We start from the raw sequence: 25717 nt of genomic DNA, 5'->3' as shown, positions 1-25717 counted from the left end.
AATATTGCATGGGCTGATGTTGTATACAGGGAGCTATGTCATTCATTCTATATTATGAATGGACAGTTGGTTTGGGGGCAAAGTGGAACTGGGGAGTCTATAATTGCTAGAGGCTTTCTCTGTATATGTATATCTCATATGGAGTGCTACTGTTGGTACATGATTCCTTTTTGGATGTTATTGTTGGTGTACAGTCCTCTTGTCAATAAAAATTATTATAAAAAAAAAAAGAATGAGCTTCCTGCTTTTCCAGCTTCCAAAAAAAGACTCAACCAGCCACTGATCATGTCACGATTGCTTTCAATGCATGTGAATATGTTTCATCATTGACGAGACTTGGCTTGTGCTTTGCTTGCACCTCACTGGTGTTTTTTGATGCAGTATTATTTGTTTACTGGACATTATGCTCAACATTTTTGGATGCATAACATTCAGCGAAATTGTTTTGACTCCTGATGCAGGCGCCGAAACGCAGACTACGTTGAGTCTTTGTCATTTTGTATATCACGCACATGATGCATAAGAGTTGTGCCAATGGACTGGGTCAGTGGGGGACCAGTGGAGAGCCATATGCAACAAACAATGGGGATGGATAGATTCCCTCCTCCGGCACCATGACCTTACCTCTAGTAGAAGGCCCGCTGATCATTCCACTACAAGCCTACTGGTATCTAGCAGCCCCCCCCCCCCCATGTCTATGGATGCAGGTTGGGGGGGGGGGGTCGCTATCTGTTTGCTTTCACACAATCTGTAAACTTGCAGCTTCAAGACACAACCAAAAGAAGGGGGTGGACCAGTGGCTCCAGTGAAGGATATTTATTAAAAGATACAGTAAAAGGACACAGACTCAACGCAGTGTGAATTTTGGCACCACAACCTGCCTGCATGAGAATTTCGATGAATGTTATGAGTCCAAAAATGCTGAACACAATGTCCAGTAAAGAAATAATGCTGCATTAAAAAAAACCACAAAAATGAGGTGCAAGAAAAACACAACCCAAGCCTCGTCGATGATGAAACAAATGCTCCAATCAAATAAAGCTATTGCTGTTTGCTGGGTTGATATTCAACTCTATATTGTGCTTGTGTGTTCGATTTTGCCTCTGTCTTTAACTGTTCTGACTATACAAGTAGACAGTACACTGTATTCCAGATGCTGACTGCTGGTGATGTAGAAAATCTGAAAACCCACCCTCTAGTCATCTACTACTAATTACTTCTAGATGTATGCAGTGCTGTACATACTATATGCAGGCACTTTCTCTGTCCCTAGACGGCTCACAATCTAAGTTTTTGTACCTGGGGTAATGGAAGGTGAAGCGCCTTGCCTAAGTTCACAAGGAGCTGTAGTGGGAATTGAACCCATGTTGACAGGATCAAAGCCAGCTGCATTACCATTAGGCTACTGCTCCACTAACCTTTAATTTAAAAAAACATGGAAAAACCTGCACAACCATAAATATAATATGTGTTTGTGAGAGAGGCCATTCAGTTAAAGGGGCTATATTGCAAAACTAGTAAAAGAGGCCCGTTTCAGAGCAAATGAAATGGGCGCTAGCAAGGTTTTCGTCGCCAACATCCCCCCTCCCTGCCCAACCCCTTCGTTGTTCTGCCATTGCTTCGCCCCCAATATCATGACGTTTGATGCGAGGGCGGGGCCCTGAGCGATTTCCCAACCCCCCCGCCTCCCTGCCTTCCTCCCTGCCAAGCCCTTCGTTGTTCTGCCATTGCTTCGCCCTGGAGGGCGGGGCCAGGAGCGATTTTGGTGGCTTCACCACCACGAACCTTCGAACCTTTTTGAAGGAAGTCAGGGCTTGGCTTCACTGACGTCAGTGTCCTCAGAACATTGAGGGTGAGTTTTATTATAGTAGATGCCCCTGGAGCATAAGTATATGAATAAGCCAACTTAATGACTAATCGTAAAAAAGCTCCTCCACATCACCAGACCTCTCTTTTAAAGTGTTGATTTGTGCAAAATGGTGCAACGAGGGCAAACTAATTGTCTATCAAATAGTTACAGAGTCTAATCTGTTAACTAAGCGCCAAAATGAGACAGGAACAACTAAAGATTTTTGCTCTAGAGCTGCCAATAATGGCAAACAGTCTGGCGACGGGCAGATTGGATCTTGGGACATTCATTTATATTCTGGGCCAAGGAACGGGTGGGGCTAAGCAAGTGTGGCATCAAAATGGACCTTGGCATGTATGGGCCTGGCTGCAGAAGCATTCACTCAGTAGTGGGAGGCGGGGATAGTGCTAGGCTGACTTATACGGTCTGTGCCAGAGCCGGTGGTGGGAGGCGGGGCTGGTGGTTGGGAGGCGGGGATAGTGCTGGGCAGACTTATACGGTCTGTGCCAGAGCCGGTGGTGGGAGGCGGGGCTGGTGGTTGGGAGGAGGGGATAAGCAGACTTACATGGTCTGTGCCCTGAAAAAGACAGGTACAAATCAAGGTATGGTATACACAAAAAGTGGCACATATGAGTTTATCTTGTTGGGCAGACTGGATGGACCATGCAGGTCTTTTTCTGCCGTTATCTACTATGTTACTATCCACCTTATAATTGAAAGAGAAAAACGCCTAGATTTCGACCCAAATCGGGAGATAGACATTTATCTCACAAAAACGAATAAATCGGTATAATGGAAAGGCGATTTTGGATGTTTTCAACTGCACTCCATTGCGGAAGCGTACAAAGTTGACGGGGGCGTGTCGGAGGCGGGACTGTGGCGTGGTTATCACCCGAACAGAGATGGGCGCCTTTCGCCGATAATGGAAAAAAAAGTATACGTTTGTAGCTAGAATTTAGGGCACTTTTCCTGGACCCTGTTTTTTCACGAATAAGGCCCCAAAAAGTGCCCTAAATGACCAGATTACCCCCAGAGGGAATCAGGGATGACCTCCCCTGACTCCCCCAGTGGTCACTAACCCCCTCCCACCACAAAAAATGATGTTTCACAACTTTTTATTTTCACCCTCAAATGTCATACCCACCTCCCTGGCAGCAGTATGCAGGTCCCTGGAGCAGTTGTTAGGGGGTGCAGTGGACTTCAGGCAGGTGGACCCAGGCCCATCCCCCCCTACCTGTTACAATTGTGCTGCTTAATGCTTATTAGTCGTCCAACCCCCCAAACCCACTGTACCCACATGTAGGTGCCCCCCTTCACCCCTTAGGGCTATAATAATGGTGTAGACTTGTGGGCAGTGGGTTTTGAGGGGGATTTGGGGGGCTCAACACACAAGGGAAGGGTGCTATGCACCTGGGAGCTCTTTTACCTTTTTTTTGTTTTTTGTAAAAGTGCCCCCTAGAGTGCCCGGTTGGTGTCCTGGCATGTGAGGGGGACCAGTGCACTACGAATCCTGGCCCCTCCCACGAACAAATGCCTTGGATTTGTTCGTTTTTGAGCTGGGCGCTTTCATTTTCCATTATCACTGAAAAACAAAAACGCCCAGCTCACAAATTGTCGAATAAAACATGGACGTCTATTTTTTTTCGAAAATACGGTTCGGTCCGCCCCTTCACGGACCCGTTCTCGGAGATAAACGCCCATGGAGATAGACGTTTTCGTTCAATTATGCCCCTCAATGTATTAATCATATGCTTCGGTGGCAACAGTCTTGGAGAATTATTCGGTAAACAATTCCTAATTATAATTAAAAACAACATGGCACATTTCACATCTTGGTTGTTATACACTAGAATGTTATGATCTGAGCTTGCCCCTCATTGTTACTGGATGCAATTTCCTCCAGTGCTAGGGGGTAATTGTGAAAGTCAACAAAGCAGGCTGGCCAATCTGAACAGCAGCTCGGTGGCTTCCATTAAAGCATGATCAGGCATTAGTGGAATGTGTCACTGTGATAGTGGAGAACAGTTGTATGATTTGGGACGAGACCCTTTTATTGTAACCTTCCAAAGGCCATTTACTTTGGTTCTGCAGTTATGATAATTGTTGCAAGTAGTATTTAACATTTCATAGGTGGTAAAGCTAAGTTTAGAGGGTACTGCAGGTTAAGCACAAGTCTGAGATAACCCAGCCCTTATGGAGGTGTAATGTGGAAGGGGTGGCAGCTTATTGATACAACCAACACAACAGAGGATCTATGGCTGAGGTCTTTTTGAGCCTGGTCTCTGAGACCTTGGAAAGGCACAAAACCTCTGACTTTCGGTAAGGACCTAACCAGGCCCCGAGGGCTGCCAACCTTACTTGAATAAGGGCGGGCTACGCAGAAAAGCCCTGGCCATGCAGTAGTGCGAGACCAGGTGGATCAATCAAAATGTATGCAACTTACACAATGTTACCTGTCAACGGCTTGGGTATGTAGATTAGATTCCCTTGCTACCATATTAACAATAAAGCTGTGGTCTTTAATTAGTTCCATTTGAAACTGATGCCTTGCAATTTATTTGGGTAATTACAAAGGGGGGTGGGGGTTGTGGTCATAGTTGTCCTGTAAAGTACTTTATTAAAGTTTTTATAATGTGTAATTCTAAAGTGTCAACATTTTGTGAGCTTTGGGAACTACATATCTTGAAGGTTATGTCAATTAAAATTGAAATCTTACAATGAATTTTAATTGTGTCCTTCTGTATTAAACTTTCTACTACGGTATAGAATATATTCATGTCATTTTGAACCTTTACAGCACATGCAAAAATCCTTAATTTTGACAATATCTTTCCAAATAAGCCTAATTAAAAAACAGAATAAATGTTATACTTATATTTTAGCAGATCATCTTTTATAAATTTCCAGCTTTAACAGACAGTAAATCAGCACAAATATTCTGAAGTTATATTTAGTTAATCATTTCTGTGGGACCTTGAGATTCCAGTAATTAGTATCCCAAGTCACATATCTGCTCAATAAACTGGAACATTTCAAGAACTTTAATGTGCATCGATTTTCTTTCCTGGGAACTTCCATTACACAATAAGTTACACGTGTAACCCCCCAACAGAAAATAAACTGTCTTCTAGAGACATAATGTCCATAGTCTGCGTCCCATCATTAATGATGAAATACAATTCCTTGCTACACAATGGCATGCAGAGAAATTAATGCTTTCTTTTACAGTACCACAGCCATGATTGATTGCAGACTTATACTCAAAGAAATATCGGTGCTGGTAAAGTTACCAGATTCTCCTTTTCCTCTGTAATGTGTATAATGGTGACATATTTGTGGTTTGACTATAGTCTCACAGTTTCATGAGTGAGAAAAAAAAAATCACATATACACTGTAGCCATTATAAAACCTGAGGGAACCCCTCTGCTTTATAAAAAATAGGTCATTTTATAAAGCAGTTTTCTACAAATGCGTATAAATGGCCTCTTATTAAATACTGACCAGTCTAAATGTATATAACTCACACTAGTGGCTATTATTTTGTAATAGATTGTTGGAAAACAAACATACAACCCTCAATAGTAAATTCAGTATATCCAACTATTGTCACTTTATAATTGAATAATTTAAATAATTTAAATGACCTCAGCGATGTCCGTTGCCATCATATTTATTGTAATGGCAACGTTAGACAACATCAATCATCTTCATCGGTCCACTATAAGGTGGTTCAAAACTTTTAAACTTTTATTTTTATTTTTAAATTGTTAAATTGACTTAGCTTTCAACTTTGCTTTTAAAGTCCCTCCATTCTCTTCAGACTCAGGGGGTCAAAGGCCCGACATATGTTTCGCCCGAGACCGAGCTGTCTCAAGGGACTACCCCCTACAAATGTTTTAGCGTCAGCCCTATGCAGATTAGGACAGGTAGTGGAAAATGTAGTACTGCTTCCCTTTCAGCAGACTGGGAGACTGGGCATTCATTGATTATCAGCTGCCTTCAACACATCATTATGCATACCTTCATACGTACATATAAGTACATAACTATTGCCATACTGGGACAGACCGAAGGTCCATCAGCCCAGCATCCTGTTTCCAACAGTGGCCAATAAAGGTAACAAGTACCTGGCAAGATCCCAAAACATTTTATGCTGCTTATCCTAGAAATAAGAAGTGGATTTTCCCCAAGTCCATTTTAATAATGGCTTATGGAATTTTCTTTTAGGAAGCTATCCAAACCTTTTTTTAAACCCCGCTAAGCTAACTGCTTTTACTACATTCTCTGGAAACGAATTCCAGAGTTTAATTACACGTTGAGTGAAGAAGTATTTTCTCCAATTTGTTTTAAATTTACTACTTTGTAACTTTGTTGCGTGCCCCCTAGTCCTAGTATTTTTGGAAAGAGTAAACAAGCAATTCATGTGTTATGATTCTACTGAGACAGGCAGGGGAATGACTAGGACTCGCTTCTGATTGGCCTGTCAGGGATTGAGCTGACGTTTGAGGCAGAAGACGTCAGACCTTATTTAAACTTACCTCTCCCTAGGTGAACGCTCTAGCGTTATTTCCTCTCAGCTGAGCTCTGGTTCTCTTGCTTAGTCTGTGCTCATGGCACAGTGTGTATTCTTTGGAGTTTGCTTCCTCTTCTCTTTGTTTGTGGTCTTTGTGTGTGCTGGTTGTAACCAGCGTTTCCTTGATTGTTTCACTGCAGCGCAGCTGGGTCTGTTGTCGCTCCTCTGCCTAGTTTCTCCTGCCTGGCTGTGGTGTTGATTTGCCCCTGGTAAGCTCCTTCCTGCTTTGTTTGTTTAGTTTCCCTCTACTCTGTTTTAACCCTTTATGTGCAGTGCTTGGTACTTGTCTTTCATGTGCCCTGCCTCTTTTAGGCAGCCCTTCTCTGGTCTCTGCTTTAACCCTTTCTGTTCTCTAGTGTGCCCTGCTTCTTTCTTGTCCTTATATTTGAAAGCAGCCTTTCTCTGTAGTCTGAGTTTGCTTGTTATTTTGCTGTGGGCTCTGGCCATTTTCTTGTGTGTGTATTTGAAGCCAGTCCTTCCCTCTGTTCTGCTTTTACTCTAGGTGCCCTGTGTTTGTTATTTGACTTTGGGGAGCTCTGTCCTCCTTTTCTGTTGTAGTTAGTTAGAACCTGCCTTTTCTTTCTGTCCGCTTCAGCCCTTGGCGTACTGTGTTTGATTTGGCCCTGGTGGGTCCTGGCCCTCCTCCACCTGGGGAATTCTAGCAGCCTTTTCCTTCAGTCTGTTTTTCCTGCTCAGCCAATTCTGTGGAGCTTCGCTCTTTTAGGTTCTGAGTCTATAGTGTCCTGCTCTGAACCTGGCTTTCCCCTTTTTTCCCTGTGGGCTCTGCCCTCCACTACCTGGGTTACTGTGTAGCCTTTGTTTGTATTCTCTCCCTCTGGTTGTTTGTATCTGCCAGTTTGGTCTGTCACCCTTTCCTTTGTGTCACTGCTTGGCGCTGTGTGTGCTGCTTGTACTCCAGTCCCTTCTGGGACCCCTTGTTGTTTTTTTCCCTTCCCATTGTATGATTCGGTTCCAGTTTGGCCTTGTGGCCCCTACGCTCGGACTCTGTATGAGTGGGTTCCAGATCAGCCTTGCGGCCCAACTGAGTGATCTATTTCCCTTTTCTGGTGGTGCTTGTTGATTTTCCTGAGTGTGCAGGACTTTGTGGCCCATGGTATTGCATAGCGCCTGTTTGGTCTACCCTAGGCCTTGGCCAGGGTCCTTCCTAAGCCTCGGCCTGGGCACAAGAGATCACGATCAGATTAACATCATGTCTACCCATTCCACTCAACTCATTATTTTATAGACCTCTATCATATCTCCCCCTCAGCCGTCTTTTCTCCAAGTTGAAGAGCCCTAGCCACTTTAGCCTTTCCTCATAGGGAAGTTGTCCCATCCCCTTTATCATTGCCCAAAATATCTACTCAAATTCATCCCTATGGAAGCAGTAAACTGGATTCTTGATGGTCTCAATGAACTGTTAAATACTGGCTCTCTTCCTCCAGATATGGGCAAAATTGTTCTCACTCCACTGCTGAAGGAATCGGGGCTAGACGCAACTTCACCTGCAAACTACCGTCCAGTGACAAGCATATCCCTTTTTACTAAAGTACTAGAATCCTACATTAGTACACAACTCTCTTTATATCTGGAAGAATTTTCTATTTTACACTGGTCACAATTTGGCTTCAGATTGTCACATAGTACGGAATCATTGCTGCTAGTTCTAACTACATATGTCAAACAACACCTATGCAAAGGTGACCAAGTAATTCTTCTCCAATTCGATATATCGGAAGTTCGATGCAGTAGATGACATATTGTTACTTGAACGCCTGGATCAGATAGGAATAACAGGGACTGTGCTCAATTGTTCTGTGAATTCCTTTCAAGCTGAAGCTATTCTTTCAAGCAAAACAGCCAATTTTCCAACTACTGGTCTCCTAACTACAGGGTCCCATAGGAATCTCCCCTCTCACCTACCCTGTTCAATCTCTTTATGTCATCCCTGGGTCTTAATGAACTACTATTTTCCTACATGGATGACATCTTGCTTCTCTTACCAGTGACAGCATCAAACAAAGACTCAACTCAGTCGGTAGAGAATAACATGACTGCTGTCAGCACCTGGGCCCTGACCAATAAGCTGAAATTGAATGCACAACAAAATCAAGGTACTACGGTTCTGAAATCAGGGAGTTGAGGTCCCATCATCAATATCTTTGTCCAATGGTCAAAACTTTACAGTTGAATCTGAAACCAGAGTACTAGGGGTCTTGCTTGATTCTTCGCTCACCTTCTCATCCCATATTAACCAGCTATGGAAAAAAAAACCACTATTCAAAATGAGACAGCTACATCTAGTCAGATCATTCTTCAATCAAAAAGCCTTCACACTGCTAGTCCAAATGTTAGTCCTACCTCACTTGGATTACTGTAACGTTCTATTTCTTGGCATTAAGGCCCTCATGATCAAAAGCAAACTCTGGCGTTAGAGGCTGTTAACGCCATACTAGCGCCAGAGTTTGCAGCCGACCCATGATCACAGCCCTCGAGCGCCTGAAACAGCGCACTCAAGGGCTCTCAGCGCAAGTAGCATGCAAATGCATGCTAAACAGGGCTTCTAGCGCAATTAGCTTGCAAATGCATGCTAATTGGCGCTTAACGCATTCATCCCCAATGATCAGCGACCAGCGCGCCAAAGATTGGGTCGCTGGCCGCAGCAAAATCAATGCCAGCTCCGAGCTGGCGTTAGATTTTGTGGATCATTGGGGAGGAATGGTGAGCCCTGTCCAGCATGCAGTTGCATGCTGGCAGGCCCCCCTTCCCCCCCAAGGCAAACTCGAACGGGGGGCTGGAGGTCCGATGGGTCTCCAGCCCCCGAAACCCCCAGAAATCGTTGATCCATCAAGGGGGGGGAGCTGGAGGTCCGGTGGTTCTCCAGCCCCCGAAACCCCCAGAAATCGTTGATCCATCAAGGGGGGGGGGAGCTGGAGGTCCGGTGGTTCTCCAGCCCCCGAAACCCCCAGAAATCATTCTTCCATCGACGGGGGGAGGGGGACGGGGGGGGGGGGGGCTGGAGGTCCGGTGGATCTCCAGCCCACCCCAAATCCTCCCCCCAGCGTTGTCTTTAAATTCCCTGGTGGTTCGTGGTGTCGTGACACCCCCTGTCCCCGTCCCGGCCCCCCTACCTTTCTGTTGGAGGAGGGACGCAGCCTGCCTGCCTCCCTCCTCTTCCAGTCAGTCGACGCCCAAAATGGCGGCGCCCAGCACCGCCCACTGCATCCTGGGATGCACTGGGTGGGGCTACAGACCATGTAAGGGAATCGCTCCCTTACATGGTCTGTAGCCCCGCCCAGTGCATCCCAGGATGCAGTGGGCGGTGCTGGGTGCCGCCATTTTGGGCGTCGACTGACTGGAAGAGGAGGGAGGCAGGCAGGCTGCGTCCCTCCTCCAACACAAGGTAGGGGGGCCGGGAGGCGGCTGGGAGGGGGCCGGGACGGGGCCAGGGGGGTGTCACGACACCACGGACCACCAGGGAATTTAAAGACAACGCTGGAGGGGGGGGATTTGGGGTGGGCTGGAGGTCCACCGGACCTCCAGCCCCCCCCCCCCATCGATGGAAGAACGATTTCTGGGGGCTTCGGGGGCTGGAGAACCCTACCGATCCTCCAGCCGCCACCCCCCCCCCCCGACGCTGGGTGGGAGAGGGTTTGGCCGGCGGCGGCGGTGGCCACGACGTTTTCTGGGGGTTTGGGGGGGGGGCCTCGTTGTTCAGGCCTCTGGCCAGGCTGTTTGACAGGTTTGGGCTTTTGACAGCCCAGACCTGTCAAACAAGTGAGGGAGGATTGTGCTGAGTGCATGCTCGGGCGCAATTCTCCCGCACTTCAACATGATAATCAAAGATAATAGCGCTGCTTAGATTTGCATGCATTATCTTTGATCATCGATGCAGAAAAGCCCTGCGCTGTCCCGGCGCTATTTTTAGGGCGCTGTTTGGAACAGCGCAGGTCTTTTGATCATCTGGGCCTCAGTGTCAATATCAGTAAAAATTGCAAATCATACAGAATACAGCTGCTAGACTAATATACAGATTAAATAGATATACCAGTGTTTCAACTAAATCTCAAACTGCACTGGCTTCCCATAGCAGAAAGTCTCAGGTTCAAAACTGCTTGTTTAATTTTTCAAACCCTACAGGGTTTCACCTCTGAATAGCTAAGACCACTTCGCTACGCCTGGTCCAGTCTAACAGACTGAAAGAACAACTCATGCTAGCATCACTGTTTCAAAAGACAACTTGATATCAGAATATTTACAGCTCTCTATTCTCTGTACTTGGAGTTAAACTATGGAACACTCTACCTATTGCCATCAGAACGCAAAACAGCTACCTTAGCTTCAGGAAGAGGCTAAAAACCTTTCTCTTCCCTAAGAGTGCTTCATAATAATCCATTATGACTTCTACCTCCTAGTACTACCTACTATCCTTTCTTATAATAGTTCTGATCTCATACATTACATCAATGATATCTAATTTTCTCATACCTCATACTAACACTCTCTGCTTTTGTCTTACCTAGATTGTAAACTGCATTGAACCCTGGAAACGGGATATTAGCAGTATACAAGAATTGATTTGAACTGAATTTGAATTGATTCTAATATTAAGTATTGGGTTATGTGAGCAAATGCTTATGAGGTCATTATATTGTAGTATGTAATAATTAAATGTTTAGCACACGTTAGTGGCAAATTAGTGTGCAATACCTGTAAACCCTGTGCATTAATTGCTGGGGATGGCGATCAGTGCTATTATCATGTTGCCCAAGATCCTTCTGTAACACTAAATGTATAATTTCTAATGCATTTCCACCACTCATGATGTAAGCCACATTGAGCCTGCAAATAGGTGGGAAAATGTGGGATACAAATGCAATAAATAATAATAATAATTCTATTAAGGTATCTCCAGGCTGACCACCCTTTATAGAATAGCACCAATTCTTGTGCCGAAATTTGGGCATTAGGACTTACACCTGCTGAAACCAGGTGTAATTCCTGGCATCCAATTTGGACACACATCTCTGGTATTCTATAATTGCGAGCCAATTTTTGGAATATCCCTGACCTAACCATGCCTCTCCCATGGTTACATCCCCTTTTGGGTTGTACACTATGGGGGTCTTTTACTAAACCCTGGTAGCATTTTTAGCTTGTGGCAGAAATCAGCTGGCAGTGAATGCCGAGATGCCCATTATATTCCTAGAGCATCTTGGCATTTATCTCCAGGTGATTTCCTTTGCAAGCTAAAAATTCTACTGCGGCTTAGTAAAAGACTCCCTATGGGATTTGGGTGCCCAGTGTTATAGAATAGCGCACAGTCAAATCTATTCAGCCATGATCAGGGCACAGACCTTAGAAGTCTGCCCAGTGTTAGCCTTGTTCTCCAACTTCTGAAGCTGAATCTGTCTAACCATGATCAGAGCACAGACTATAGAAGTCTGCCCGGTACTGGATTTGCTTCCCAATTACTGGTTTTGTTTCCTGATCTCCGCTAAGCTTCTTTGGATCCATTTCTTCTAAACAGGATTCTGTTATGTTTATCCCACGCTTTTTTTGAACTCTGATACCATTTTCATTCCAACTATCTACTACCCTCTCCGTGAAAAAATACTTCCTGACATTATTCCTGAGTCTGCCCGCTTTTAACCTCAATTCATGTCCTCTATTTCTAGCGCCCTCCCGTCTGTGGAAAAGGTTCGTTTGCGGATTAATACCTTTCAAATATTTGAACGTCTGTATCATATCACCCCTGCTTCTCCTTTCCTCCAGGATATACATGTTCAGGTCAGTAAGTCTCTCCTTGTATGTCCTGCAATGCAAATTCCATACCATTTTCGTCGCTTTTTACTGAACTGTTTCAAGTTTTTGTTTACATCCTTAGTAAGTTACAGCCTCCAAAACTGAACATAATACTCTACAAATCGTTGGTGAGGCCCCAGTATTGTGTTCAGTGCTGGAGGCCGTATCTTACTAAGAATGTAAAAAGACTTGAAGCGGTTCAGAAAAAAGCGATGAAAATGGTATGGAATTTAAGTTGCAGGACATACGAGGAGAGATTTACTGACCTGAACATGTATACTCTTGAGGCAGACTCAGGAATAATGTCAGGAAGCTAGGAAACTATCCCCATGATGGAGGAAAAAAGTGAATGTCTTCTAAGTTCCTCAGTACTGTGCCTGTTATTTTCAGTTCTATACACCGTACTCAATAATTTGTTCTTTCATCTATTATATAATGGGAAATCATCCTTAACTGACAAAAAGGGTCCTATATGGGATATTCCCACTCCCCTCAAGACCATACACTATGTAGAAAGAGGAAAAAAAAATCCTATGTCCTCTAAAATTAAAAAAAGAAAAGAAAACAATCCCATGTCATTTAAAATATATGTATTACTGATTTTTTTTTTTTAATGATGCATTTTGCACCTGTAACTTAATAAGAAATACCTGGAAAAAAATGAATTCCCTGTAGAAGATACACATACAGTCCACATAAAATACATTTTGTCCTCCCCACAATCATAAATATTTGTCACCATTTCCTTTTTGGCGTCTGATTTAAGGAGACTTGCAATTCATCTGTGCACCAGAGTAGAAATACAAGATGTGTTTAGGCAACTGTAATCTCAAGAAAGCAGTAAAAGGAACACTAGCAATGTTAAAAAAAAACGGTGGATTTACAAGCTTATTTATTATAGTATCCATAAGAGTGACATTTGAAGGGGGGGGGGATTACAACCTTTTGGCATTCTTTAATTTAAGGGCTCATCTAGCTGCCACACGTTGATTTGTTTGCTGGCTCTAAAAGTGACTCTCATGAGGTCCCGGCCACTTTCTAGATTCTAAGATGAGGAGGGATGCCATATATATATATATATATATATTTTTTTTTTTTACTTCATTCACAGTTTATAAGGCTAGTGGCCAGAGCAACTGTAGCTTCACAAACATGATAAATGAGGCGAAGATACAGCAAAACTCCAAAATATCTCAGTGCCTGTTTACGATGAATCAGGCATATGTTTTCTAAAGCTCTTTCCATATCTACAGATGTCTAGAAAATAAGACGATGTATATTCAGCGCCACTCTCCACAGAAGTGATGGTACTGAATATTCATAGACAGCACCCCCTAGTGCTGCTATATGAGTACTGGCACTGTTCAGCTGCTATCTGTGTAGCCGAGAGGCTTAAATTAGGACATTGTTTTTGCTTTCCTAACTTAAACCGATTTACTTCACAGGGCACAGCTAATGGAAGGACAGCATGAATGATCCACCCAGTTGGAGGCAAAAAGCAGTAATGTGGAAGCTGCATCAGGAGGTAAGCAAACTATGTTAAACAGATAGGAGCCAAAGGCGCCAAAGAACCCCAATAATAAGTGAGCCACGTGGACTGTAGGAGATGGTGGGGGGGGGGGGGGGGGGGGGGGGGGGGGGGAAGGAAGGGTGAGCAAGAGAGAGAGAAAAACAGAGACAGATAGAGAGTGCTGGGGAGGGGAAAGGAAGTGACCGACAGAGAAGGGAGTCTGGAGGAGGGAAGGTAATGGTGAGAGGACAGAGAGAGAATGTGTGATGTGGGGTAGGGGAAGGAAGGGGAGAGAGATAGAGAGTGTCTTAGATGGTGAAGGGAAAATAGAGTGAGAGAATGCTTAGGGGGGAAGGGAGGGGAGAAAGAGAAAAAGTGAGACTATTGGGGGGGGGGGGATAAGGAAGGAGGGAGAGAGAGTGATTGCCTTAGCAGGCAAGAGAGAAAGTGCTGTGGGGAGGGGAGAGAGAGAGAGAGAGTGGTAGAGTGCTGGGGAGAGACAGAAGAGAATTCTGGGGGGGGGGGGGGTTTGGACTGGGGGAGGAATGCCTGAGCCATGGGCATCTGCTATATATCTTATGAATATCCCAGATAGATGAGCATCAATTACTATTGTCTGTAGGTCTTCTGAAATTTCTTTTTATTGTGTCACGATGTGTTTCTGATCACCCCTGTGGTGAAAACCAAACTCAAAACCTCTTGGACCATTATATAGGAAAGGATGTTCACAGACAGCTGTGCATATTTACTGTGCAGTAAAGATTACTTGTCGTTACCTAATTATTTAAGCACTTGATTCTAATTAGCCAATTAATTGTGCTAAGGAAACTAGAGCTTCACTTCCTATTTCACACGCTGATTCTGAATTTGTCTTATTGTTCCTACTAGTACATTATTGTGTTTTAAGGAACACTGGATTGTTCAATTAGTATCCTTTTTTTAAATGCAAAAGAAATGACTGGTTTCAATTAAATAACTACCGTGGTAAGAATTTATAATTCACATTATTATACTTGGGGTCCACAAACATTTTCTCATATCTATCTATCTATCTATCTATCTATCTATCTATCTATCTATCTATAGCTCTCCAGAGTTTCTGGGGGGGACGGAGGAGTATTTGTGGGTGGATGGAGATCCAGCTGAAAGGGTGTGTTTAAGGATTAAGCTATAGAAAATGACACTGAGGGGAGGTGTCAAGGAAAGTGAAAAACATGAGTGTTGCATTGTATGGGGAGTCTTTAGTTGCCCGCACCCCCGCCAGGACCCTTGGAGCAGAGGGGAGTCCTGGATAGGCAGAATAAACCAAGGCTGAATAAAGGAGAAGTTGCTGCCCCTAAAAGCAGCAACTGAGAAGGAGTGCGACGCTCCGGGTGGGTAAGGGGAACGCAGCTTGGAATAGGAACCAGAGCAGGGGAAACTTGATCAAGGCCAGGGTGCAACTCTGAGAAATGCATAGCTGGAAGAAGGACAGCCAAAAGGGTCTGCGCCCGAAGGCGGATCGGATGGTGATTAGGATTAGCAGGAGCAGCCTTGGATTATTGGTTGCTCAAAGGGATGGGTAATGGGCAGGAGAGGCTGGAAATATAAGTTTGGAGAAGTGACTGAGACTGTGGAACATGGTCTTGATTGAAAGGAAAAGGGTCTTAAAGCCAATACCTGGTGTAAATAAAGAGTTACAAAGTGGTTTACCTTCATGTTGCAGACCACCCAGTAAAGTTCAGGGCTGGTGTTGGGGGGGGGGGGGGGCAAACATGGCAGCTTCCCTGAACCCCACAGCTTCAGGGGCCCCGCGGTCCAAGAATCTCTTCCCCTTCTCCCCACCACAGTCCATCTCCTCTTCCCCTCCCCTCACCTTCCTGATCTTCTTCAAAAATGTATTTCCCTTGTCAAAGGGACCCAGGCACAGCAGCCATTCTCACAAGCTGACCTGAAGATTTCTCTCTCTGCCACAATCTGCCCCCCGACGCAATTGCCTGTTTCCGCCTGGGCGGATCGCTGTAGAGAGGGAAAGCTTTGGGGCAGCCGGAGGCTGCTTGTGAGGATGGCTACTGCCCCAGGGCCCCTCTGAGAAGGGAAGCAAATTTTTAAAGAAGACTGCAAGGTGAGGGGAAAGGAGGCAGATGGACCATGGTGAGGAGAAGGGTAAGAAATGCCTGGACCATGTAGTAGCAATGCAGGTGGGGAGATCAGCGGGAGGAGGAGGAGAGGGGATCAGGGATTGGGGCCCCTCATTAATTTCTGCCCTGGGTCCCACCATGTCTAAAACCGACCCTGGTAAAGTTGAATTGCATAAAATCAAATCCTTATAGTACAGTGTGGTTCTAATAGTGGGAGTGAGGACATTTGCTCCCCGGACTGGAAAAGTACCATTGGGAAGCCCCACTTAATTCCACATTGATTTCCAGATCTCTATTCCAGCCCTGTCCAAAGCCCAAGTTCGAATGGAGATATTTGTGACTGTGTGAGTTGGAGAGATACTGAGAAAGGTAAAACGTGTTTCCCTGTGGCCCAGGTCTCTATCTCAGTTGATGGCACCCTCATCCTCCCCATCTCATCTGCCTGCAACCTCGGAGTCATCTTTGACTCCTCCCTCTCCTTCTCTGCGCATATCCAGCATATAGCCAAGACCTGTCACTTCTTTCTCTTTAACATCAGCAAAATTCACCCTTTCCTCTCTGAGCACACCACCCGTACTCTCGTCCACGCTCTCATTACCTCTCGCCTTGACTACTGCAACCCACTCCTCACTGGCCTCCCACTTAGCCATCTATCCCCCCTTCAACCCGTTCAGAACTCTGCTGCACGTCTTATATTCCGCCTGAACCGATATACTCATATCACCCCTCTCCTCAGGTCACTTCACTGGCTTCCAATCAGATACCGCATACAGTTCAAGCTTCTCCTTCTTACCTACAAATGCACTCAGTCTGCAGCCCCTCATTACCTCTCTACCCTCATTTCCCCTTACGTTCCCGCCCGTAACCTCCGCTCACAGGACAAATCCCTCCTCTCAGTACCCTTCTCCACCACCGCCAACTCCAGGCTCCGCTCATTCTGCCTCGCCTCACCCTATGCTTGGAATAAACTTCCTGAGCCCTTACGCCAAGCCCCCTCCCTACCCATCTTCAAATCTTTGCTCAAAGCCCACCTCTTCAATGCTTTCGGCACCTAACCTTTATACCTTTCAGGAAACCTAGACTGCCCCAATTTGACTGCCCCTATTTGACTGACTGTACATTTGTCCTTTAGATTGTAAGCTCCTTGAGCAGGGACTGTCCTTCTATGTTAAATTGTACAGGGCTGCGTAACCCTAGTAGCGCTTTAGAAATGTCAAGTAGTAGTAGTAGTAGTAATACTGGTGGTGGTGTGGGGGGGGGGGGGGTCCAAGCCCTTGAAGGGAACTAAGCTTGTGACAGTGAGACCTGGGTTACATATCTATCTATCTATCTATCTATCTATCTATCTATCTATCTATCTATCTATCTATCTATCTCGGTGCCTCAGTGTAGGTGCCCCAATGCCATGTGCTTAGTAAATATTCTGTAACAGCATCTTAGTGCTAAGATTATTTTATTTTGTTACATTTGTACCCCACATTTTCCCACCTATTTGCAGGCTCAATGTGGCTTATATAGTACCGTAGCGGCGTTTGCCAATTCGGTTGATAGCAGATATAAAGTTATATTGTGGTCAGATGAGGTAGGTGTGGATCAGGCATCAAGGGGTCAAAGGAAATGAAGATTATAAATTGTCCAGTACGATCATTAGTTATGCTGTGTTGCTGGGTGCTGGGATTTATGTTGGATCAGTGGGATAGGCCTTTTTGAAGAGGTGAGTTTTGAGTGATTTCCTGAAGTTTAAGTGGTCACGGATTGTTCTCACAGCATTTGGGAGTCCGTTCCATAGTTGTGCGCTTATGTAGGAGAAGCTGGATGCATAAATTTTTTTGTATCTTAGTCCTTTACAATTGGGATTAATGTAGGTTTAGGTATGATCGTGATGATCTGATTCTGTTTCTGGTTGGTAAATCTATTAGGTCTGTCATGTATCCTGGTACTACGCCGTAGATAATTTTGTGTACCAAAGTGCAGATTTTGAAGCTGATCCGTTCTTTGATTGGGAGCCAATGTAACTTTTCTCGTAGGGGTTTAGCTTACATTATGCCGTGATGGCGATCGCCATTTCCGGATAGAGAATTACAAGTGGTAATGCATTAAGGCGCATAAATGGTAAAGTAGAATGCAAAGTGGTATTGCATTGAAGTTCCTGAGTAATAAGTAACATCAAACATATAAATGGCGAGTGACCGACTCACTCGCAAATGCGCAGTAGAAACTTCCCTCTCTGTCCCGCCCCCGCGTCAATATGTGATGACGAGGGCGGGACAGAGAGGGAAACTGCGCCGCCGAGGTTGATACCGCTCCCCCCCCACCTGCCCACCCGAGGTCGCCGCTACCGTTACCCCTCTCCCCCCCCCGGCCCGGGCTCTCTCTCCGCTACTAAATTTACACATCCATTCGCTGGAACGCAGCACGCACATCAGCTGAGCTGCCGTCGGCCCTTCCTTCCCTGCCTGTGTCCCGCCCTCGCTGACGTTACGTCACAGGAGGGCGGGACACAGGCAGAGAAGGAAGGGCCGACGGCAGCTCAGCTGATGTGCGTGCTGCGTTCCGGCGAATGGATGTGTAAGTTTAGTAGCGGAGAGAGAGAGGGCCCGGGCCGGGTAGAGGGATTGCGGCAACTCCGGGGGGGGGGGGGAACGGTAGCGGTGGCGACCTCGCGGGGAGGGAGGGGGAAGGAGGAAGGAAAACCCCAATACCAGCCCGTTTTTACGGGCTCAACTGCTAGTAAGTTAGATAATCAACTATAGAAAGTTCAATTCCATAATAAGAAATAAAGTGGTAGTGCGTATTGTGTAACTTTCATTAGAAGCAGCAAAGGTTATCAGTCTAGCGTAAAGAGTTCGGTTTTGTCTAGTTCATGTAAAGTCTAGTTGTCTAGTATTTAGGATGGATCGTTATGGTATGCCTTCTTAAATAGGTTGGTTTTCAGTTGTTTTCGGAAGACTGTTAGGTCATGCATTGTTTTTATGGCCTTTGGTAGTGCTTTCCATAGTTGCGCGCTTATGTAGGAGAAGTTGGATGCATATGTGGATTTATATTTAATTCCTGTTTAATGTTACAGCCCTAGAGGGGGGAATTCTATATATGGTGCCGGAAAAAAAAACATGCTTAGCGCTATTCAATAAACCTCATCTAATGTTAGGTTTATAGAATACATGTAGCGGCCGTTCCCGCAACCAAAATTTAGGTGCATCCACTTATGCCAACTAAAGCCTGGTGTAAATGTCCACGTCTAATGGAGGTGTGGATCGGGCATATTCTATAACAGTGCGTGTAATTATTCGGGAAAGCCCATGATTCATTCGCCCATGCCCCTCCCATGGCTACGCCACCTTTTTTGACCCACGCATTAGAATTTATGTGCACCACTTTACAGAATCCGCTTAGACAGTTGCTCACATAAATTCTAATTACTGTCAATTAGTGCCGATAATTGCTCGTTAACGGCCAATTATCAGCGCTGATTAACTTGTTAAACATTTAAGTTGCATGTGCAAATCAGCTCTACGCAATGCAACTTTATTCATCATATACAGAATCCGATTTTGGAATTAAGTCCGCCTGTACTTAACTGATTTTGGAAACAAATCTTATTTGAACTTGGCTGCAGGCAAATGACAAACACCTTTTCATCTCACCGATTAATTGCACTGGTAGATAACAATATCCGTTGTCCATACAAAACTGTTGCTCATCTTTTGCCGAAAGTGGACTTAGCAGGTTTTGGAAATAAGCCCTTCAATTACCGCCATCTGTTAATTTAACAATTTACTGCTGACACTTTTTTTACGCAGAATCTTCAAATATTTATGACTTAGTATGCTGAATATTTTAAAGGGAGTTCTCTGTAAACGGTTGCTACATACCTGGTTTCCAGTGGGATGTTACTGTTCAAGACCCAGCTGTTGTGTAGGTGCATGGAGTCTTGAGAGCTGGTGGGAGGAACAGGAGCAGCAGGACTGGCTTGGCTGTGAGTTGTTGAGCTCCGCTGAAGGGTGTCTGCTTTTAGAGAAGGCTGTCTGCTGCAGGTGCACGCGTGTGGAGGAGGCGGAGGAGGTGGAAGAGGCCTGAATGTGAATTGGTTGTGTGGACTGCCCGGTATATCTAGGAGGCAAGCAAACCAGAAAAGAACACACAGAATTATCACCTAACATCAGTTGGAAACACACATCACATTCAATAGAATTTCAATGCTACTATTAGTTATTTCTATAGCACTACTAGACATACGCCAGCACTGTACACAATATACGCAGGTACTTCCTCTGTTTCTAGAGGGCTCACAATATAAGTTTTTTTGTACCTGGGCCAATGGAGGGTTAAGTGACTTGCCCAAGGTCACAAGGAGCTGTAGTGGGAATTAAGCCCAGGTCACTAGGATCAAAGCCAGTTGCACAAACCAGTGGGCTATTCTTCCAACTATACTAGACAACAAGCCAAGTGGCACAGCCTTAATCTGTCTGTACCATGTCCTTGAAGCTTACAAAATCATGTACACTACAGTTTTAAACTCAAATTTACATGCAAGCATTGCAAAATTGCCAAACAAAAGTGAAGTAGCAGTCATGCCAATTTAGGTTACAGTCAGTAGCATAGTCAGACAGCAGATTTTGGGTGGGCCTAGGGGCAGAATGGGTGGGCACAAAATGTCAACTCCACCCCACCCCCACTCTCTACTCCCTCCTTGCCCTCCTCACCCATGCCCTCCTCCTCAACTCACAATATACATACCTGAGCTGGCATGGAAAACCCAAGCCCCACCAGCTTAAGACCTCCTCAAGTCCTCTAAAGGTGCTCAGAATGCCATGCTGAGCCCGAGCTGGCACCAAGTGCATGCTTACTTCCAGCATCTCATGAATGCTCAGTTTTTGCACATGTGTGGCAAGTGAGCATGCTCTAGGTGCTAGCTTGGGGTCAAGAAGATTGACTGTCAAACTTGACAGCATGATGTTCTGAGTGCCTTTGAAGGACTGGAGGAGGTCTTCAGCTGGGGGCGGCTTGGGGATTCCCATCAGCCCAGGTATTTATATTGTGAGTTGAGGGTGGCGAGCATGTTGAGGGGTGTGAAGGTGTGGAAAGCAGGAGGGCAGAGAGTAGAGAGGACATTTTGAGCCCACCCATTCTGCCCCTAGGCCCACCAGCTACAGAGGCTCCTGCCTGGTTAAACCTTGCTGAGTAATCTGGCACCTGATATTCAGCAGCACTTAACAAGTTAGTTCTGCTGAATATTGCTGTTAACCAGCCATCTCCTATCTGGTTAGGATCGGGGTGGGCTGGGAATAGAGCATGGATGGTGCACCTTCTTAGCTGGTTAGTGGCGATTTTCAGCTTGCTAACTGGCTAAGTAACTATATAAAGTTAGGACAGCAAAATAACTATGCTAACTTTATGTGCTGAAGATAACTGGGCTCCGGTCTGAATATTTGCAGGTGCTTCTGATACCCGGATATTAAATATCTGGGGTTAGAGTCAGACTGAGGCTGTGAGCAGCTCAGTCACCGCATACAGCTGAGGGTCAAAAGAATTTCAGTTCTGTATGATTATGAACGGCGTTGAAATTCGTTTGACCATTTGACCCTGATGCAGCTTGACGAAACGCTGGCCATTATTGGTCATGGTCTGATTTGTTATAGAAGGAAGAGACCCCACAGTTAAGTATTGATAGCTGTTATATATTATTTTTTGATAAGCCTGGTTTAGCAAAGTTATTTTTCTGATGCTGTCTATTAAGGAGCTTTTTTGTCGATGATGGAGAAGTCCTGCTTTTGCAGCTTTTGGCTGGGAGCTTCTTGAGGCTTTTTCCGCCTTATTTTTGATTTTTTTTTTGTTTATAATTTGTCTACAAATTGCCCACTGCCCATAGTTTTGTCTATACAGAATCCTTTGTTCCTTTTGAGTTTTACCTTTTCTGATTCTCTTCCTCATATATATTATAGCCCTTCAGAGTATACATGTATTCCGTATATTTTTAAGGCAATACACTTGCCGTAAAAATATACAGAATACATGTATACCCTGAAGGGCTATATACTTGCTCGAAGTCATGCATAACCCCCAACTAACTTGTCTTTTGGACCTGCGGCTTGGAGGAGATTATGATGGTTGAGATTTGCTCAACATTTTGAGTCACAAAACCACTTTCCCCAGGACAAAGTCTGACATTCCGTGGAAGGCTCTCTTCTTCACAGCTAGTTTGTGTACATTTACATACGGTAGATATTTTACCCTTTTCACAGACAGGTTTCAGGAGGAACCACAGTACGGAGACTACAGTGTCAGCCCTGATAGCTTATGGTAAGGAATCACTACGTAAAGGTCAATGCGCTATTGTAATTCAATTTGACCTTACTTGTGCATTTGACCTGGTAGACTTAGACCTGATGACAGAAATCTTTAGATTAGAGGTTAATGCTACATCTTAATACACCTCCAGAATTGTAGCTATGTTTTTAGTATTACTGCTGGGTTAAATTGGGTTTCTTAACACGATTTACATTAACCCATTTAAATACTCATAAGCTGCTTTGCATGAATTTGCAGAGACAGAGCTGAAGAAAAAAATGTCTCCATTGATGCTAACACGGACAAGTGCATTAAAATACGTTGCATAACAGTTTTAGCATTAATGCACTATAGTACATAGATGGGCAAAAGAGGGGACCACCATAGAATATGCTCTCTTCTACCTAAGGCTGGTGTAAATCTAGGTTGAAGGCTTGCTGGGACTCCACAGCTCTGACTATGTCCTGTGCAAATGCATCCTCATCCCATTATTTTATTGATTTATTGGGATTTATTAACCACCTTTATGAAGAGATTTACCCAAGGCATCTCCAGCTGTAGTTCCCCCCTCCCCCATTCATCGGTAAGGGCTCCCCAGGTTGAAGACCTCCCCCCCCCCCCCCCCCCAATATATCTGTGTGAATACTAAGGCCCCAGGTCAACAAACAAGTTGTAGATCACACATCTTTATTAGACTTACATACATTTCTGACAAGCTTTCAAGAAATATATGCCCATCAAAAACAAAATCACATGGCAACTGAAGTTACTGGGTTGTTTTTTTTAAATAAATATCTAAGAAATACTTCTTTTTACAACCTTCAGTATATACATTAAAAAAAAATCAAATATTTCCCTATCACCATCTGGAGGCTAAAAAAAATGGATGTTATGATTTGGGTTTCTGCCAGGTACTTGTGAACTGGATTGGCCATTGATGGAAACAGGAAGCTGGGCCAGATGAACCATGAAGAAGAACGCAGTCCAAAATGTGTCTGTTGTGAATGAATACAATGCCCTGGTTTTAGGAGTATAACATGCTTTTCTAGCCTTCTCTGGTGTTAAGTTCTAATTAGCACTTAGCAATGAGCTGTTTCACAATCAGGTGACAGTGGATTAGCACTTGTAAACATTTTTATTTGCAGATAAGTGGCAGTCATATTTTTGTGATAGTATTCCATGCACCTAAGAAATGTGTGGACAAACAAAGGATGGAGGTAAACATAGGATCGGATATTCATAACAATGACTCATTTAACAATAAATTGTTCTCCTAAGGGCAAATTTCATTCACCAAACGGGATTCAAATCTGCATTATGCCGGTTAGAGTTACCGCATTGATTATTATAAAACGTTTTACCAGTGAAGCAAAGAGAAATTCCAGTCACATTTTTAATTGCCTGCGGAAATGTGATCTCTAGAGCAATGAAGCTATTTTTGGCTGCAATTCTATAAACTGGCCCCTCAGTCTAGGTGCTTTAATACTGTGTGCTTATGATGGGAAAGTGGGACTTGATATACAGCCTTTCGGTGGTTTTTGCAACTACATTCAATGCAGTTTACATCATATATACAGGTACTTATTAGCACCTGGGGCAATGGAGGGTTAAGTGACATATCCAGAGTCACAAGGAGCTACAGTGGGAATTGAACCCAGTTGCCCAGGATCAAGGTCCACTGCACTAACCACTAGGCTACTCCTCCACTAGCAACATTCCATGTAGAAGCCTACACTTGCAGATCAGCAATGCGGCCGCACAGGCTTCTGTTTCTGCGAGTACGTGAGGACGTCAGACTCACAGAAACAGAAGCCTGTGCGGCCGTGTTGCTGATCTGCAAGGGCAGGCTTCTGCATGGAATGTTGCTAGTGGAATAGCAACATTCCATGTAGAATCTCAAATAGTAGCAACAGAATCTCAATAGTAGCAACATTCCATCTAGAATCTCCAATAGTAGCAACATCCCATGTAGAATCTCAAATAGTAGCAACAGAATCTCAATAGTAGCAACATTCCATCTAGAATCTCCAACAGTAGCAACATTCCATGTAGAATCTCATATAGGGAAAGGGAAATGGGACTTGATATACCGCCTTTCTGAGGTTTTTGCAACAACATTCAAAGCGGTTTACATATATTCAGGTACGTATTTTGTGCCAGGGGCAATGGAGGGTTAAGTGACTTGCCCAGAGTCACAAGGAGCTACAGTGGGAATTGAACCCAGTTGCCCAGGATCAAAGTCCACTGCACTAACCACTAGGCTACTCCTCTACACTTGCCACTAAGATTCCATTATAGAATACTAGCATACAGTTGGCACTGGCGCACATAGGTTTAGGTATACCCTCTTATGCCATGTCAATGGCAGACATAAGTTGGCATGACCAGATGCACCAAGTGATGTATTTCTAGTATTCTATAAACTATGCACCCATCTTCAAGACACACCCATAGCTACCCATATTCCACCCATGTGTATGCCCCCTTGCAGTTAGATTCTACGGCACTTAGGTCCTACTTTAGGGGGTCTTTTACAAAGGCACGCTAGCATTTTTAGCACGCGCTAAACACTAGAGATGCCCATAGGAATATATGGGTGTCTTTAGCGTTTAGCGCATGCTTATTTTTAGCATACGCTACAAACTCCTTATAAAATAGTGCCTAGTGTACAAAGAGGGGCATAATCGAATGGGGTGCCCAAGTTTTCATGAGGTTGTCCTTGCAGGACAGCCCCGCGAAGGGGCAGGGAAAGCCGTATTATCGAAACAAGATGGGCGTCCATCTTTCATTTTGATAATATGGTTGGGGACACCCAAATCTCAACATTTAGGTTGACCTTAGAGATAGTCGACCTAAATGTTGAGATGGTCGACCTTAGAGATGGTCGTCCCTGGTCTTCGGCCATAATGGAAACCGAGGATGCCCATCTCAAAAACGACCAAATCCAAGTCCTTTGGTCGTGGAAGGAGCCAGAATTCGTAGTGCACTGGTCCCGCTCACATGCCAAGACACCAACCGAGCACCCTAGGGGGCACTGCGGTGGACTTCACAAATTGCTCCCAGGTACACAGCTCTCTTACCTTGGGTGCTGAGCCCCCCAACCCCCCCCCCAAACCCACTCCCCACAACTGTACACCACTACCATAGCCCTAAGGAGTGAAGGGGGCACCTACATGTGGGTATAGTGGGTTTCGGGTGGGTTTTGGAGGGCTCACATTTACCACCACAAGTGTAACAGGTAGGGGGGGATGGGCCTGGGTCCGCCTGCCTGAAGTGCACTGCACCCACTAAAACTGCTCCAGAGATCTGCATATTGCTGTCATGGAGCTGGGTATGACATTTGAGGCTGTCAAAAAATTTTTTTAAAGATTTTTTTTAGGGTGGGAGGGGGTTGGTGACCACTGGGGGAGTAAGCGGAGGTCATCCCCGATACCCTCTGGTGGTCATCTGGTCAGTTTGGGCACCTTTTCACGGCTTGGTCGCAAGAGAAAATGGACCACGTAAAGTCAGCCAAGTGCTTGCCAGGGATACCCTTCTTTTTTCCATTATCGGCCAAGGACGCCTATCTCTT

General features: G+C 44.8%; 1 protein-coding gene across 1 annotated transcript in view; it reads right to left on the bottom strand.

Moving 5' to 3' along the window:
• TENM1 (teneurin transmembrane protein 1) overlaps positions 1-25717 on the bottom strand; it is a 696753-nt gene that overhangs the window by 460453 nt on the left and 210583 nt on the right. Inside the window, exon 3 of the mRNA XM_030210273.1 lies at positions 19731-19968. Within this exon, the coding sequence (XP_030066133.1) occupies positions 19731-19968 (238 nt within the window). The remainder of the gene's footprint in view (positions 1-19730; positions 19969-25717) is intronic.

The sequence above is a fragment of the Microcaecilia unicolor genome, chromosome 7 (genome assembly GCF_901765095.1).
Source record: "Microcaecilia unicolor chromosome 7, aMicUni1.1, whole genome shotgun sequence".
Classification (NCBI taxonomy): Eukaryota; Metazoa; Chordata; class Amphibia; order Gymnophiona; family Siphonopidae; genus Microcaecilia; species Microcaecilia unicolor.
This window is presented reverse-complemented; position numbering and strand designations above follow the sequence as displayed.